Consider the following 12,609-nt stretch of genomic DNA (forward strand, 5'->3'; position numbering starts at 1 on the left):
AATACTAAGCAAAGTTTCCTCTGATGAACTCTTCTAACTGCCCTCAAATCATCAGAACTCTTCATCAATTTACTACTACTTGCCTCAAATCATCAACAGTCTTCTTCAACCCACTACTAGTAGCAACAGTAGTACTTGTAGCTCTTCCACTAATGACAACAACAATAGCATTAGTAGTAGCTTTACCTTTACTAGTAGCATTTGTATTAGTGATAGCACTCCCAGTAGAACCACTATCACTGCTAGTAGCACTAGTTGATACTCGATATACACCACCACCCCTTCTAGCAGTCTGTTTTACCCTTCTAGGCACATCTCTAGTCTGACGTCTCTCAAGCTGTGTACCATCAACTGTGGAACCAAATTCAGCCAACTATCAACTATTTTTTCTCGATAAACAATCTCATTAGGGAAGTTGTTGACTGTATAGTTGTCAATTTTACCAGGGCTATCTTCAAGATCATAAACATGCAAATTGAAGACATCCAATCCAGGCAACCCAAATAACTGATATATACCACAGTCATCTGTCACTTCCATATCTACTTCATTAGGATTTTACATCTAACTTTGAAGCTTACATTATGGTCTACTGGTACATGGTTAATGACTGAATTGTAGATGTCAAAAACCATGTCTAAGTACTCATACATGTCTGGGTCAATATATTTTTTGAATATTTTTTCAGCTCAATGATATTCAATAGCACACCTTATATTCATTGCTGGACAATTGAAAAATGTCATAATGATTAGAGAAAATTAATAAGAGCAGTAAAATACATACAGATAAGAAATTTTTTATGAAAAAACATAAACTCTTATTCAATTTCATAACCTCAGACATAATCAAACTCATTGAAATGCTCAAGGAGAACAGAACAGGAATGGGTTAGACTATTTGATTCAAAGATTAAACAAGAACATGCAGCAAGTCGACAACTGTGGAACCATCTTGGGTTATTTCATTACCTTCATTATTAACCAACATAAACCCCTCACCTGAAGCCATGGGCCATTCTAGAATTGGCCTCAGGAAACTTTATGTGTTTATGTTTATAACATATAAAATAAAGAAAACCTTAAGTTTTTTGGATATTTAGCTTCTTAGTTGATATTGATTTTTCTTCTCTTTCTTTTCAATAATAAAACATGTATTATAAAGAAGGGGTCTAATATTATTATATTAGCTACAACATATATGTAACAGAAGGTAAGAGGAATCTAGTTCCAGAAATTGATTTGAAGTATATGCCATGTGGTTATCATAAGGGACTAATTTTAAGCCCCTAAACATGACATGAACACTGACTAGATGCAACTCTAAACTATATGAGTGTTTAACATGGACACCAATTATATGTGTAAAAGAAACTTAACATGACATGAACACTGACTAGATGCAAACCTAGATTAGGAATGATGCAACTAACTCTAAGCATGCAATAGTAGCTAAACAACATCTTAGACCTGTTTACAACAAAAACAAAAGCATGCAAAACTCAAGCCTAAACATAGATTACATACTAAATAGAATGTAAGCATGAACCGGACCAAACCATGGAGCAATGTGATGCATGAAACTAGAAGAAACTTAGCTTAAAAGTAACATGATTTATGATTAACATACTAAACTCCAACACAAATCTTCTCCTTATACCATCAACGGGAATTGGTTCTCCATCTTACCATTTCTTATCTTTCCCTAACAGATTAAAAGATTAAGGTTAAACTCTTAATTAATTATACCATTACAACATGTAAAATAGAGGCCCATATGATTTAATTGATCACATACTCCAGAAAATGACTTGTGATGGCAACATAAACCCCTCAGCTGAAGCCACGGGACATTTCAGAATTAGTTTCTCAACTCTAAAATTAGTTAAATATAAAACTTATCATGGCAAAATTCTGCCCCATTATCAATTTTGTATTTTTTTTTTTTTGGTAAAAAGGGAGAAATTAGACTACCAAATAGCACACATGATTATAGAAAAAGAAATGTTAAGAAATCAAATCTACCAAGAATTAATCTAATTAGATGGTCATAATAGGAGAAGAATTACACAACGAACTAGCACACGAGAGAAATCTAGCAAGAATTTTAGTTTATTTTTCTTTTTCTTGAGTTTTGTAAGCCTCACAATCGTTCAGAGGAGGTTCATGTAAATGGTCAAACTATGGGGGATGTTTTGTTATTATTTCAAACATCAGGGGTACATGTAATTTGCTCAAAATTAAAAGATGGCCCGACACCCATAAGCACACGTTTAATCTTCAAATGGAAAACCAATGTCCTAAAACTTTCAAAAAATTAGGGTTTGGGACTACTTTTTCAAATTGGTGTGAGGGCTGGAATATCTAATTGGGTGCCCATGGGGCGGACATTCCCTTATTTATATGCTATATATACATAGTCCTCGCCATAGCAAGGCAGCTTAGGTGTGTACTCACTGTAAGTGGGGATAACTATATTTTATGGATTATTATAGGAACGACCACTACTTATTTTCATGAGTACAAGTTTCTAGTCAACTGGCTTTGGGGGAGTGGAGAGGGTGGGTATCTATGTGATATGACCATATCTAGGGATGTAAATGGATAATCGAAAATTCGAATCTAATTTGCATTCATATCCGTTTAGGGACATTTGCGTTCGTTTAGAGATATCAAAAAAAAATCTGAATATTTCCATAAAAATTCATCCGAAAAAAAAATTGAAAACTTAATAATAAAAAATTAAGTAAATAATGAACTTAGGGTTTTTGAAGATTCAACAGGTTTTAGAATATGAGGAAAAGAGAATCATGATCTAAGAGATATGGATTGAGAGTGAATTGCATCCGCTAGGGAGAGGAAGGTTCAGGTTACACAAAGCAGAGAGGTAAACGGATGGTTGAAAATCCGAATTCGATCCACATCTGAATCCGTTTAGAGGTATCCATATTCGGCCAGAGAATATCTAGATCCGATCACATCCGATCTGTATCTAAGCCGAATCCGATCCATTTACATCCTTGCCCATAGCCCTCACTGGTGAAATTTCAAAATAACCAAGTATTGTAAGTGGGAACCCATTCATCAAGGGGTGGGAGAGGGAGGGAATGGGTATCAAGAGGGTATTTTGGAACATACCAAAACCCTAGAAGGGGATTGTGAATCCTAGGATGGTGGGTGAACCATCCTCTATGGGTGGAGGAAAACTTTGTCCTAACTAAAAATAATTGTTTTTTATAAACTACGTTCATCCCTATTAGAAGCAATCTCAGAAGGTTATGACTCTTTTTTGATAGAGTCCTATAATAAAGATATTATATCTTAGCTTCAACCGCGGAGGATTACACCAACTATACCTCTGTGTCCCATCCTTAAAGATATTTATTATCTTCTTACTTGGTGTCATGTAATTTTTCATTTTCTAAGGGAGGTCAACACTATAGCTGCCTGACTCCCTGACAAGGAAGGCATTGTCAATAGCGTGTTCGACTGTCTAATACTATGACCTAATTTCAATCCACGAATTATGGAGTTGTGTTCCTCATCCATGAGTTAGACACATCGATATGAATAATACTTACTATTACCCTAAAAAAATTGCTTTCATTTATTAAAGAAAAGAAAAATGAACAACCTGGAAATATTTTTTGTGGCACCAAAGGAAAGAGAAAATTTGACTTTTTCTAAACTCAATTCTTTAATACTTACTGCGGATATTGGATATGTTTTCCTTCTAATATTTAAAAGTGGAATGCTTACAAGGAAAAACATCGTGGACGCATGTCTACCTTTGGAAGAAGACACTTAACTCAGCTTTTGACGCCTGTAAATGTATAAATAGTATGATGACTTGTACCCTTGCCGACTGAGCATTTTGATTTTCCAGCTCTTTAACCTTCTGTGTTTTGATGGATTTTGGTGTGTTTTAAGGGTTCCTGCAAGTTGGGATCTCTTTATCCAGAGAGAAACAGAAAGAAGAACAATAAACAGAGCAGACCCATTTCGGATTTTTAGTTGCATTGCTGTCTCTGTTGGGTTTAAAAATTTGAGTTATTCTTGCAGTTTTGAGTCTTCTAATGGAGACTGGTGAATCAAATAGAACTGCTCATTTCAGTATAGGTAGTCTGGGAAATGCTAATTTCAGTGGTGGTTTGGGAACTCCAAGAACTCCTAATTTCAGTGGTGGTTTAGGAACTCCTAGAACTCCTAATTTCAGTGGTGGTTTAGGAACTCCTAGAACTCCTAATTTCAGTGGTGGTTTAGGAAATGCTAATTTCAGTGGTGGTTTAGGAACTCCTAGAACTCCTAATTTCAGTGGTGGTTTAGGAAATGCTAATTTCAGTGGTGGTTTGGGAAATGCTGATTACAGTGGCGGTTTAGGAAATGCTTATTTCAGTGGTGGTTTGGGAAATTCTGATTACAGTGGTAATTTGGGATATACTAATTTCAGTGGTAATTTGGGAAATGCTAATTTCAGTTTAGGTAGTTTGGCAAGTTTTCGTTTTGGTAGTCAGGGAACTCCTAGTTTTCATTTAGGTAGTTTGCCCGGACTTAGTTCCCGTGGTAGCAGTTTTCATGCTAATAGCTTTCGCATTGATAGTTCTTCGATACTTAGAAGCTCTGGCAGCGGCTTGAGCGATGTCTTTTCGAGAACTTCTCTATCACGAGAAGAAGGTCTCGGGGATGAAGATGCTCTGAAATGGGCAGCTCTAGAAAGACTCCCCAATTACAACCGTATAAAGGAAGGTATATTGTCAATAGCAGAGGATGAGTTGAACCTAGTTGATTTTGAGAATCTTGGGATTGCAGAGAGGAAGATTTTGTTTGATAGATCGATAGAAATTACAGAGGAGGACCATGACAAGTTCTTGTTGCAGCTCAAGAACCGCCTTGATCAGTAAGAAATTCTCTTCTTTATTTTCTTTATCCTACTTACATAGATAGCTCTGTTCTTGTTTTTTTATTTTTTTTTATTTATCATTTTATTGGTTACTCTGTAAGAAATTTTCCTATTTATCTCTTCTCTACTCACTATTGATCTGTTTTTCTCTTTTTGTTGGTTACTCAGAGTTGGAATTGATGTTCCGACGATCGAAGTCCGGTTTGAGCATGTAAGTGTAGAGGCAGAAGCTCATGTGGGAAGCAGAGCTTTAACTACAGTATTCAACTCTGTAGCTAATGTATTAGAGGTAATTTATTTGTAAACCATCATATGAAAATTTCATTTCCAGTATATTGTTTCTATCAGAAATAAATTGTAACTGACCATAAAATTTATTGTCTGGTTTAAAGGGGATCTTGGGTTATCTGCATATTGTTCCAAGCAAAAAGGTGCCAATATCAATCCTTAATGATGTCAGTGGAATAATCAAACCTGGCAGGTGAGAAGATCAAACAATTTAGTTGGTTTTGGATTTGGTTCCTTTCAGACAGTTAGGTTCTGTGGCTAATCTAAGTCACTGATTGATCTGAGCTTTGCAGAATGACATTGCTTTTAGGCCCTCCAGGCTCCGGAAAGACCACACTGATGTTGGCTTTGGCAGGAAAGCTTGATAAAGATCTAAAAGTAAGGAGGTTAAACAGCTTTTGATGTTCTTTCTGAACATTAATTGTTCTTCTTTTGCTCTTTCTTAATTATCTGAAAACTGATTACATATTCTCTTAAATTCTATTCAGTTCCGGGGGAAAATAAATTACAATGGTCATGGAATGGATGAGTTTGTCCCACAAAGGACAGCAGCTTATATCAGTCAACATGATCTCCACATTGGGGAAATGACAGTGAGAGAAACCTTTGCTTTTTCTGCAAGATGTCAAGGGGTCGGAAGTCGTTATGGTTAGTCCAACTTTATAACTCCAAAATTTAAGATGGTCGGTTTTATTTGACAAGTTTTAGATTGAAAACAGAAAACCAACTTGAATTAATTATTTCCCAATGTGGAAAATCTGCAGATATATTGACAGAGCTGTCAAAAAGAGAAAAGGATGCAGACATTAACCCAGATCCTGATTTCGATGCTTTCTTGAATGTAAGAAGTCCTTTTTAATTATACATAATTGTGTTTGATCAACTTTATCTAGTTGAATTTTAAGACAGATCTGTTATCTACAATTAAAAAAAAAAAAAAAACCTTCTATAATTCATTGAGCAAATGGGTTCTCATTGATAGAGTGATGTTCCGCCTTTGGTTTCATCTAATTTGTACATTTTCCATTCTAGATCTTATGTGGTTGCTCCAACCTTTTGCCATCCCCAACATCCTATACCAAAAAAAAAAAAAAAAAGTTACAGATCCATGTTCTTAATCATCCTAGTTTTATGTGATGAGAAATTTGGTTTCTTCATCTGCAGTCAGCTTCACTAGAAGGACAGGAGGTCAGTGTAGCCACAGACTATATTCTAAAGGTATTGACAATATAAAACTGTCTAAGGATAAGGAAGAAATTAATATATCTGGATAGCAGTCTCTCATTTTCTCTTGTTGTTCCATGTCAAACTTGTAGACTTTGGGACTTGAGAGTTGTGCAGATACCATGGTGGGAGATGAAATGCTGAGAGGTATCTCTGGAGGACAAAGAAAGCGTGTCACAACAGGTAGCATGACTTAATATTTTCTAATATCTGGTTAAATATTCTTCTTCCCTAATCATGCATTCTAATTTTATTTTATTTTTTAAATTCTTGCAGGGGAGATGCTGGTTGGACCAACAAGGGCACTTTTCATGGATGAGATATCAACTGGTTTGGATAGTTCGACAACATTTCAGATTGTGAATTCGATTAAGCAATCCATCGATATTCTAAGTGGGACAGCTCTTATCTCTCTCCTCCAGCCAGCACCAGAGACTTACGAGCTCTTTGATGATATTATTCTCCTATCAGATGGGCAGATTGTGTACCAGGGGCCCCGTGAGCATGTGCCTGAGTTTTTCGAATCTGTGGGTTTCAAATGTCCTGAAAGGAAGGGAATTGCCGATTTCTTGCAGGAGGTGAGTCAACTTCAAATACATTTTCTTTTCTCCCTTTTGTTACTTATATCTCTAGCTTTTAGCAAAGGTTGGACTGTATTTTCATTGATTTGGCAGGTGACGTCGAGGAAAGATCAAGAACAGTACTGGGCTCATAAAGATAAACCTTACAGATTTATCCCTGTCAAGGAATTTGTCGAGGCTTTCCACTCATTCCATGTTGGTCGGAGGGTAGCAGATGAACTTGCCACCCCATTTGATAAGAGCAAAAGTCATCCTTCAGCCTTAACTACCGATAAATATGGTGTTAGCAAGAAGGAAATTTTGAAAGCCTGTATTTCAAGAGAACTATTGCTGATGAAAAGAAATTCATTTGTTTACATTTTCAAGATGATGCAGGTTGGTAATGGATTCTTCAAAATTTTGTTTCGAAATTTCCACTAGTGCCACCAACTTAAAGGTTCTTGCACTGATTGCAGCTTATTATTGTGGCATTCTTTACAATGACACTCTTCCTGCGAACTGAGATGCACAAAGATTCAGTAGAGCATGGTGGGATTTTTATGGGTGCTTTGTTCTTCGTTGTCACCACGATGACGTATAATGGAATACAAGAGCTTTCTATGACTGTCATTAAGCTTCCCGTATTTTACAAGCAAAGAGACCTCCTATTCTATCCTTCTTGGGCTTACTCACTGCCCACATGGATCCTAAAGATCCCAGTTACACTTGTTGAAGTTGCTATTTGGGTGTTCTTAACTTACTATGTCATAGGTTTTGACCCAAATGTCGGAAGGTAAATCCAAATGGGGAGGTTTTATAGTGTTGTGAAAGTCTGGATGTTCTCTTTGATGGCAATTGTTGTCTTGGCAATAACTAGGAGAATGTTCGTATTGCAGGCTTTTCAAACAGTACCTTCTACTCATTTGTATTAGCCAAATGGCATCTGGATTGTTTCGACTCATTTCCTCAGTAGGAAGGGACATGGTTGTTTCGACCACATTTGGGTCCTTTGTATTAATTATACTCATGCTTCTAGGTGGATTTATTTTGTCACGAGGTATGCTTCAGAATTATATCCAGATATTTCATTTTGCTTGCTGTTAGCTCTGTATTTTAGGTTCAACCTCATAAAATATTCATTCTTTGTCACAGATAATATAAGGAAATGGTGGATATGGGGCTATTGGATCTCTCCCTTGATGTATGGGCAAAATGCTATAGTAGCAAACGAGTTCCATGGGGAAAGTTGGAGCCAAGTAAGGGTCTTTTCTTTTTTCTCCTCTAATCATGATCTATTAAAAAGATCAATGATTGGAAGAAATGTCATTGTTAAGTCAAATAATGTTTGATTTTTCTTTTCATGTTACAGCTTCTACCCAATGGAGATACTCTAGGAGTGGCAGTCCTGAAATCTCGTGGGGTCTTCACTGAAGCTTATTGGTATTGGATTGGAGTAGGGGCATTGACTTGTTATGTTTTCCTATTCAATGGTTTATTCACAGTGGCTCTTGCTTATCTCGATCGTGAGTATAATTTCATTGATCATCTTATTGTTTGACAAGTAATTCAGTTGAGTTTTTAACTTTCAAAACTGCATAATCATGTCTAATAATCCGACATACTTATTGCAGCATTTAGGAAACGTAAGGCAGTTCTATCTGAAGAGAGATTGAAGGATAAACACGCCAGTAGGATCAGAAAAATGATTGATCGACAATCCAGAGGAAAGATTTATGCGGGTAGGTATATAAGCCGCGTTAGGCTGAAAGCATGTCCTTTTTTTTACTTTTTTTACCTAGTGGCATTGATTTAATAAAAAAAACATAAATGTACAATCAGGAGATGACATTAAAAGAAGTATTTCATCTGAGTCTTCATCTACAAGGATGGAGGGCAATGAAGCCAATCAGAACAAGATGCAGGGATTGATTCTTCCGTTTCAACCTCTTTCCCTCACCTTTGACGAAATCAGATACTCTGTTGACATGCCACAGGTAACATTAGGTTTCAATTTGGAAACTACGTATACTAAGGAGGATTTTTTTCTTTAGAGTTCTATTTATTGCGGTAATGCTCACTGGTTAAACTAAACATCTAGGAAATGAAAGCACGAGGCTTTACAGAGGACCGGCTGTTGCTTCTCAAGGGAGTGAGTGGAGCTTTTAGGCCAGGAGTCCTTACAGCTCTGATGGGTGTTAGTGGTGCTGGTAAGACCACTTTGATGGATGTGTTGGCTGGAAGGAAAACTGGAGGATATATTGAAGGAAGCATCAAGATATCTGGCTACCCAAAGAAACAAGAAACATTTGCTCGTGTATCAGGGTACTGTGAACAGAACGATATCCACTCTCCCCATATTACGGTCTATGAATCCTTGCTCTATTCAGCTTGGCTTCGGTTAGCTCCTGAAATCAATTCTTCCACTAAAAAGGTATAAGGGATAGACATTTTAGTCCTTTTCTTTTTCCTCCTTTTTGATCTGCTTAATCTTTACTAATTGATCAATCAATTAATGATTGTAGATGTTCATTGAGGAGGTCATGGAGCTTGTAGAGCTGGACTCATTGAGGGAAGCACTGGTTGGGCTTCCAGGTGTAAATGGTCTCTCAACAGAGCAGCGCAAGAGGTTGACCATTGCAGTTGAATTCGTTGCCAACCCTTCAATTTTATTCATGGATGAGCCAACATCTGGCCTGGATGCAAGGGCAGCAGCAATAGTGATGAGAGCAGTGAGAAAAATTGTGGACACTGGACGAACTGTGGTTTGCACCATCCACCAGCCAAGCATTGACATATTTGATGCTTTTGACGAGGTTAGAAATGTTTGAGATTAATGTAATCGTAATCTGTTTCTTTTTTTTTTCTAGTATTGACTAAATACTTTAACCTTTTATACTATGCAATAGCTATTATTACTGAAGCAAGGAGGAGAAGAAATATATGTAGGCCCATTAGGGAGACACTCTTGTCAATTGATCAATCACTTTGAGGTGAGTCAAATCATACAAACTATAAGTTTATAACTAAATTCTTGGGAGATTTTCCAGCCTTTGTACAAAATTGGTCATAAATATTTGGTTGTGTTTCATGAAGGCAATTGAAGGAATCAGTAGGATAAAAGATGGATATAATCCAGCAACATGGATGTTGGAGGTGACAGCACCGGCCCAAGAAGAAGCTTTGTGTGTAAACTTCAGTGACATATATAAGAATTCAGAACTGTACAGGTAGGTTCACACATAAATTTTCTCTTTTGATCTGCCAGAGTTAACACTTAGTAGTTTGTGGTTGTAGCTCTTAACATTCTATGAATGAATCATTCAGGAGGAACAAAGCAATGATTGAGGAACTGAGTAAACCTGCCCCTGGTTCAAAAGACCTCTATTTCCCTACTCAGTACTCCCAATCTTTCTTCACGCAATGCAAGGCTTGCCTATGGAAACAGCATTGGTCCTATTGGAGGAATCCACAATACATTGCAGTGAGGCTCTTCTTCACAACTTTTGTAGCAATGTTGATTGGGACAATTTTTTGGAATCTTGGAACTCAAACGTAAGTTATCTTACAGTGGAGTCTAGTCTGAACTTATGCTCTTCTCCTGTATTTGTCCCAATATTAATTTGATTTTGAATGTTTTGTGAATTGCAGGGAGAGGAAGCAGGATTTCTTTAATGCAATGGGTGCTATGTTTGGTGCTGTTACTTTCCTTGGAATACAAAATGCTTGCTCAGTGCAGCCAGTTGTATTTGTTGAGCGAACTGTATTTTATAGAGAGAGGGCTTCTGGGATGTATTCAGCTATGGCATATGCCTTTGCCCAAGTAAAACACTTTTTCTTCTAATAAGATCAACGTTATGTTTTTTCATCATCTATATGTTCCTCACACAGTGTACTTATTTATGGTGCAGGTTTTGATTGAGGTTCCACATATCTTCTTACAGACTGTTATATATGGGATTATGGTGTATTCAATGATTGCATTTCAATGGACAACTGTGAAATTCTTTTGGTATCTATTCTTCATGTATTTCACATTGTTATACTATACCTATTACGGTATGATGGCAGTGGCTATGACACCCAACCCACACATCTCCGCTATAGTTTCCTCAGCATTTTATTCATTATGGTGCCTTTTCTCAGGAATGATAATTCCAAGACCTGTAAGTTCCAAAGAATTTCTCTCATTTTAGATGGATCAATTAGTTAGAATTAAATTCTGATTATGTAGTTATTTATTTTTGTTCATTACAGAGCATTCCTATCTGGTGGAGGTGGTATTACTGGACTTGCCCTGTTTCGTGGACGTTGTATGGCATTGTTGTGTCACAGTTTGGAGATATACAGAATAAGCTTGAATCAGGCGAAACAGTTGTAGAATTTTTGAGGGATTATTTTGGCTTCAGACATGATTTCTTAGGAGTGATTGCTGTCGTCATTGTTGGATACAGTGTGCTTTTTGCAGTCATCTTTGCTTTTTCAATAAGGGCATTTAATTACCATAAAAGATAAGATCTGCAGGATAAAGAGGTGAGGTTAAATCAGGTCAACAACAACCAATGGAGCCATGCACAGAACAAAATCTCAAGGTTCTGAATATTTGTATTTTGTGAAACAATTTATGAATTTCCTATGAGTTTGAACTTAGATGTTCAATCATTGCATGTAAAGAAAAGAAGTTTCCTTCATTGTTGTGTGCTGTAGAACTTGACATTAACAATGAGAAATTGAGTAGTTCCAAAGTTTCCTTTGAATGTGAGAACTTTCATAATTATAGGGCCAAAGAACAAGCAGACTCCATTTCCTCTGAGATGGTGTTGAATTGTTGACAACACAATCTCGACTCATCAGAATCATCTTTGCAAGATATCATTCCTTGTAAAATTGTGAGTGTATATATATTTTTTGTCTATTGGTATGTAATCGACTGTGATGCTTTGAAATTATCTTGTAAGCTCTCTGAAATCAAGAATTAAATACTTTCTCTTCGATGTGTTGTTTGCAGCCATGTCTGTTAATACTCTTCATAATAACATTGGTTCTCCCCTCTAGACCAATCTTGTGTGTCATAAAAGGAAAACTCCATTGCCATAAAAACGGCTTCTTTGAAAGCTTGTGGTTCTACTTCATCTGCAGAACAAGGAATACCATTTCTTATGCTTACTTTGAGGAGTCTACCTTGATTATCTCAGGCAACTATTGCAGCCTCATCAATATATAATTTTACTATTCCTTGAGGTGGTGATTCCGATCTGCTATTCATCTTAGAATTGAATTCTCAGCATTAGCTTAGTCTCCATTTGTTTTCAAAAACCTTGCAGTTTCTTGCATTATATAGGAAACAGGAGATAATAGCTCTATAATTAGCATGATATCAGCATTTTTTGCGTTGAGGAGATGTATTTATTTTTGGGGGTGAGATGGGGTTGTTGGGAGAATAGAGAACTTAGGGATGAAGCCTGTTACATTAGAAAACCCCTTAAGAAACAAGCCAGTAACCAAAAAGTAGTAGAAAAGAGAAGACACTCGCAACATCAAACTTTTACAACATAGAGGTTATCCTCTATTCAAATTTTGGGAATACTGAATCAGATACTATTTGGATATTCCCTCCAACTCTATACAAATTGGCTCCAAT

At 36.6% G+C, this 12,609-nt stretch overlaps 1 protein-coding gene across 10 annotated transcripts; it reads left to right on the plus strand.

Moving 5' to 3' along the window:
* Nucleotides 1-4,848: 4,848 nt before the first annotated feature.
* On the plus strand, nt 4,849-11,486 carry LOC122658745 (pleiotropic drug resistance protein 1-like). Of its 10 annotated transcripts, none has more exons than XM_043853844.1 (23): nt 4,849-4,896; nt 5,068-5,188; nt 5,292-5,380; nt 5,481-5,565; nt 5,676-5,835; nt 5,952-6,028; nt 6,352-6,405; nt 6,504-6,594; nt 6,688-7,367; nt 7,448-7,764; nt 7,868-8,028; nt 8,124-8,227; nt 8,341-8,494; nt 8,603-8,714; nt 8,830-8,965; nt 9,070-9,402; nt 9,494-9,784; nt 9,878-9,961; nt 10,065-10,198; nt 10,296-10,523; nt 10,620-10,791; nt 10,880-11,134; nt 11,226-11,486. In XM_043853844.1, exons 4-23 carry the CDS (start codon nt 5,482-5,484, stop codon nt 11,481-11,483), a joined length of 3,885 nt encoding a protein of 1,294 aa, XP_043709779.1. In that variant the 5' UTR covers nt 4,849-4,896; nt 5,068-5,188; nt 5,292-5,380; nt 5,481; the 3' UTR covers nt 11,484-11,486. The 10 variants fall into 10 exon arrangements, with proteins under 10 accessions (XP_043709779.1, XP_043709777.1, XP_043709774.1 ...); XM_043853842.1 differs by having other exon boundaries at nt 8,603-8,706; nt 8,843-8,965; XM_043853839.1 differs by having other exon boundaries at nt 8,603-8,700; nt 8,795-8,965.
* Nucleotides 11,487-12,609: the final 1,123 nt, after the last annotated feature.

The sequence above is a fragment of the Telopea speciosissima genome, chromosome 4 (genome assembly GCF_018873765.1).
Source record: "Telopea speciosissima isolate NSW1024214 ecotype Mountain lineage chromosome 4, Tspe_v1, whole genome shotgun sequence".
Classification (NCBI taxonomy): Eukaryota; Viridiplantae; Streptophyta; class Magnoliopsida; order Proteales; family Proteaceae; genus Telopea; species Telopea speciosissima.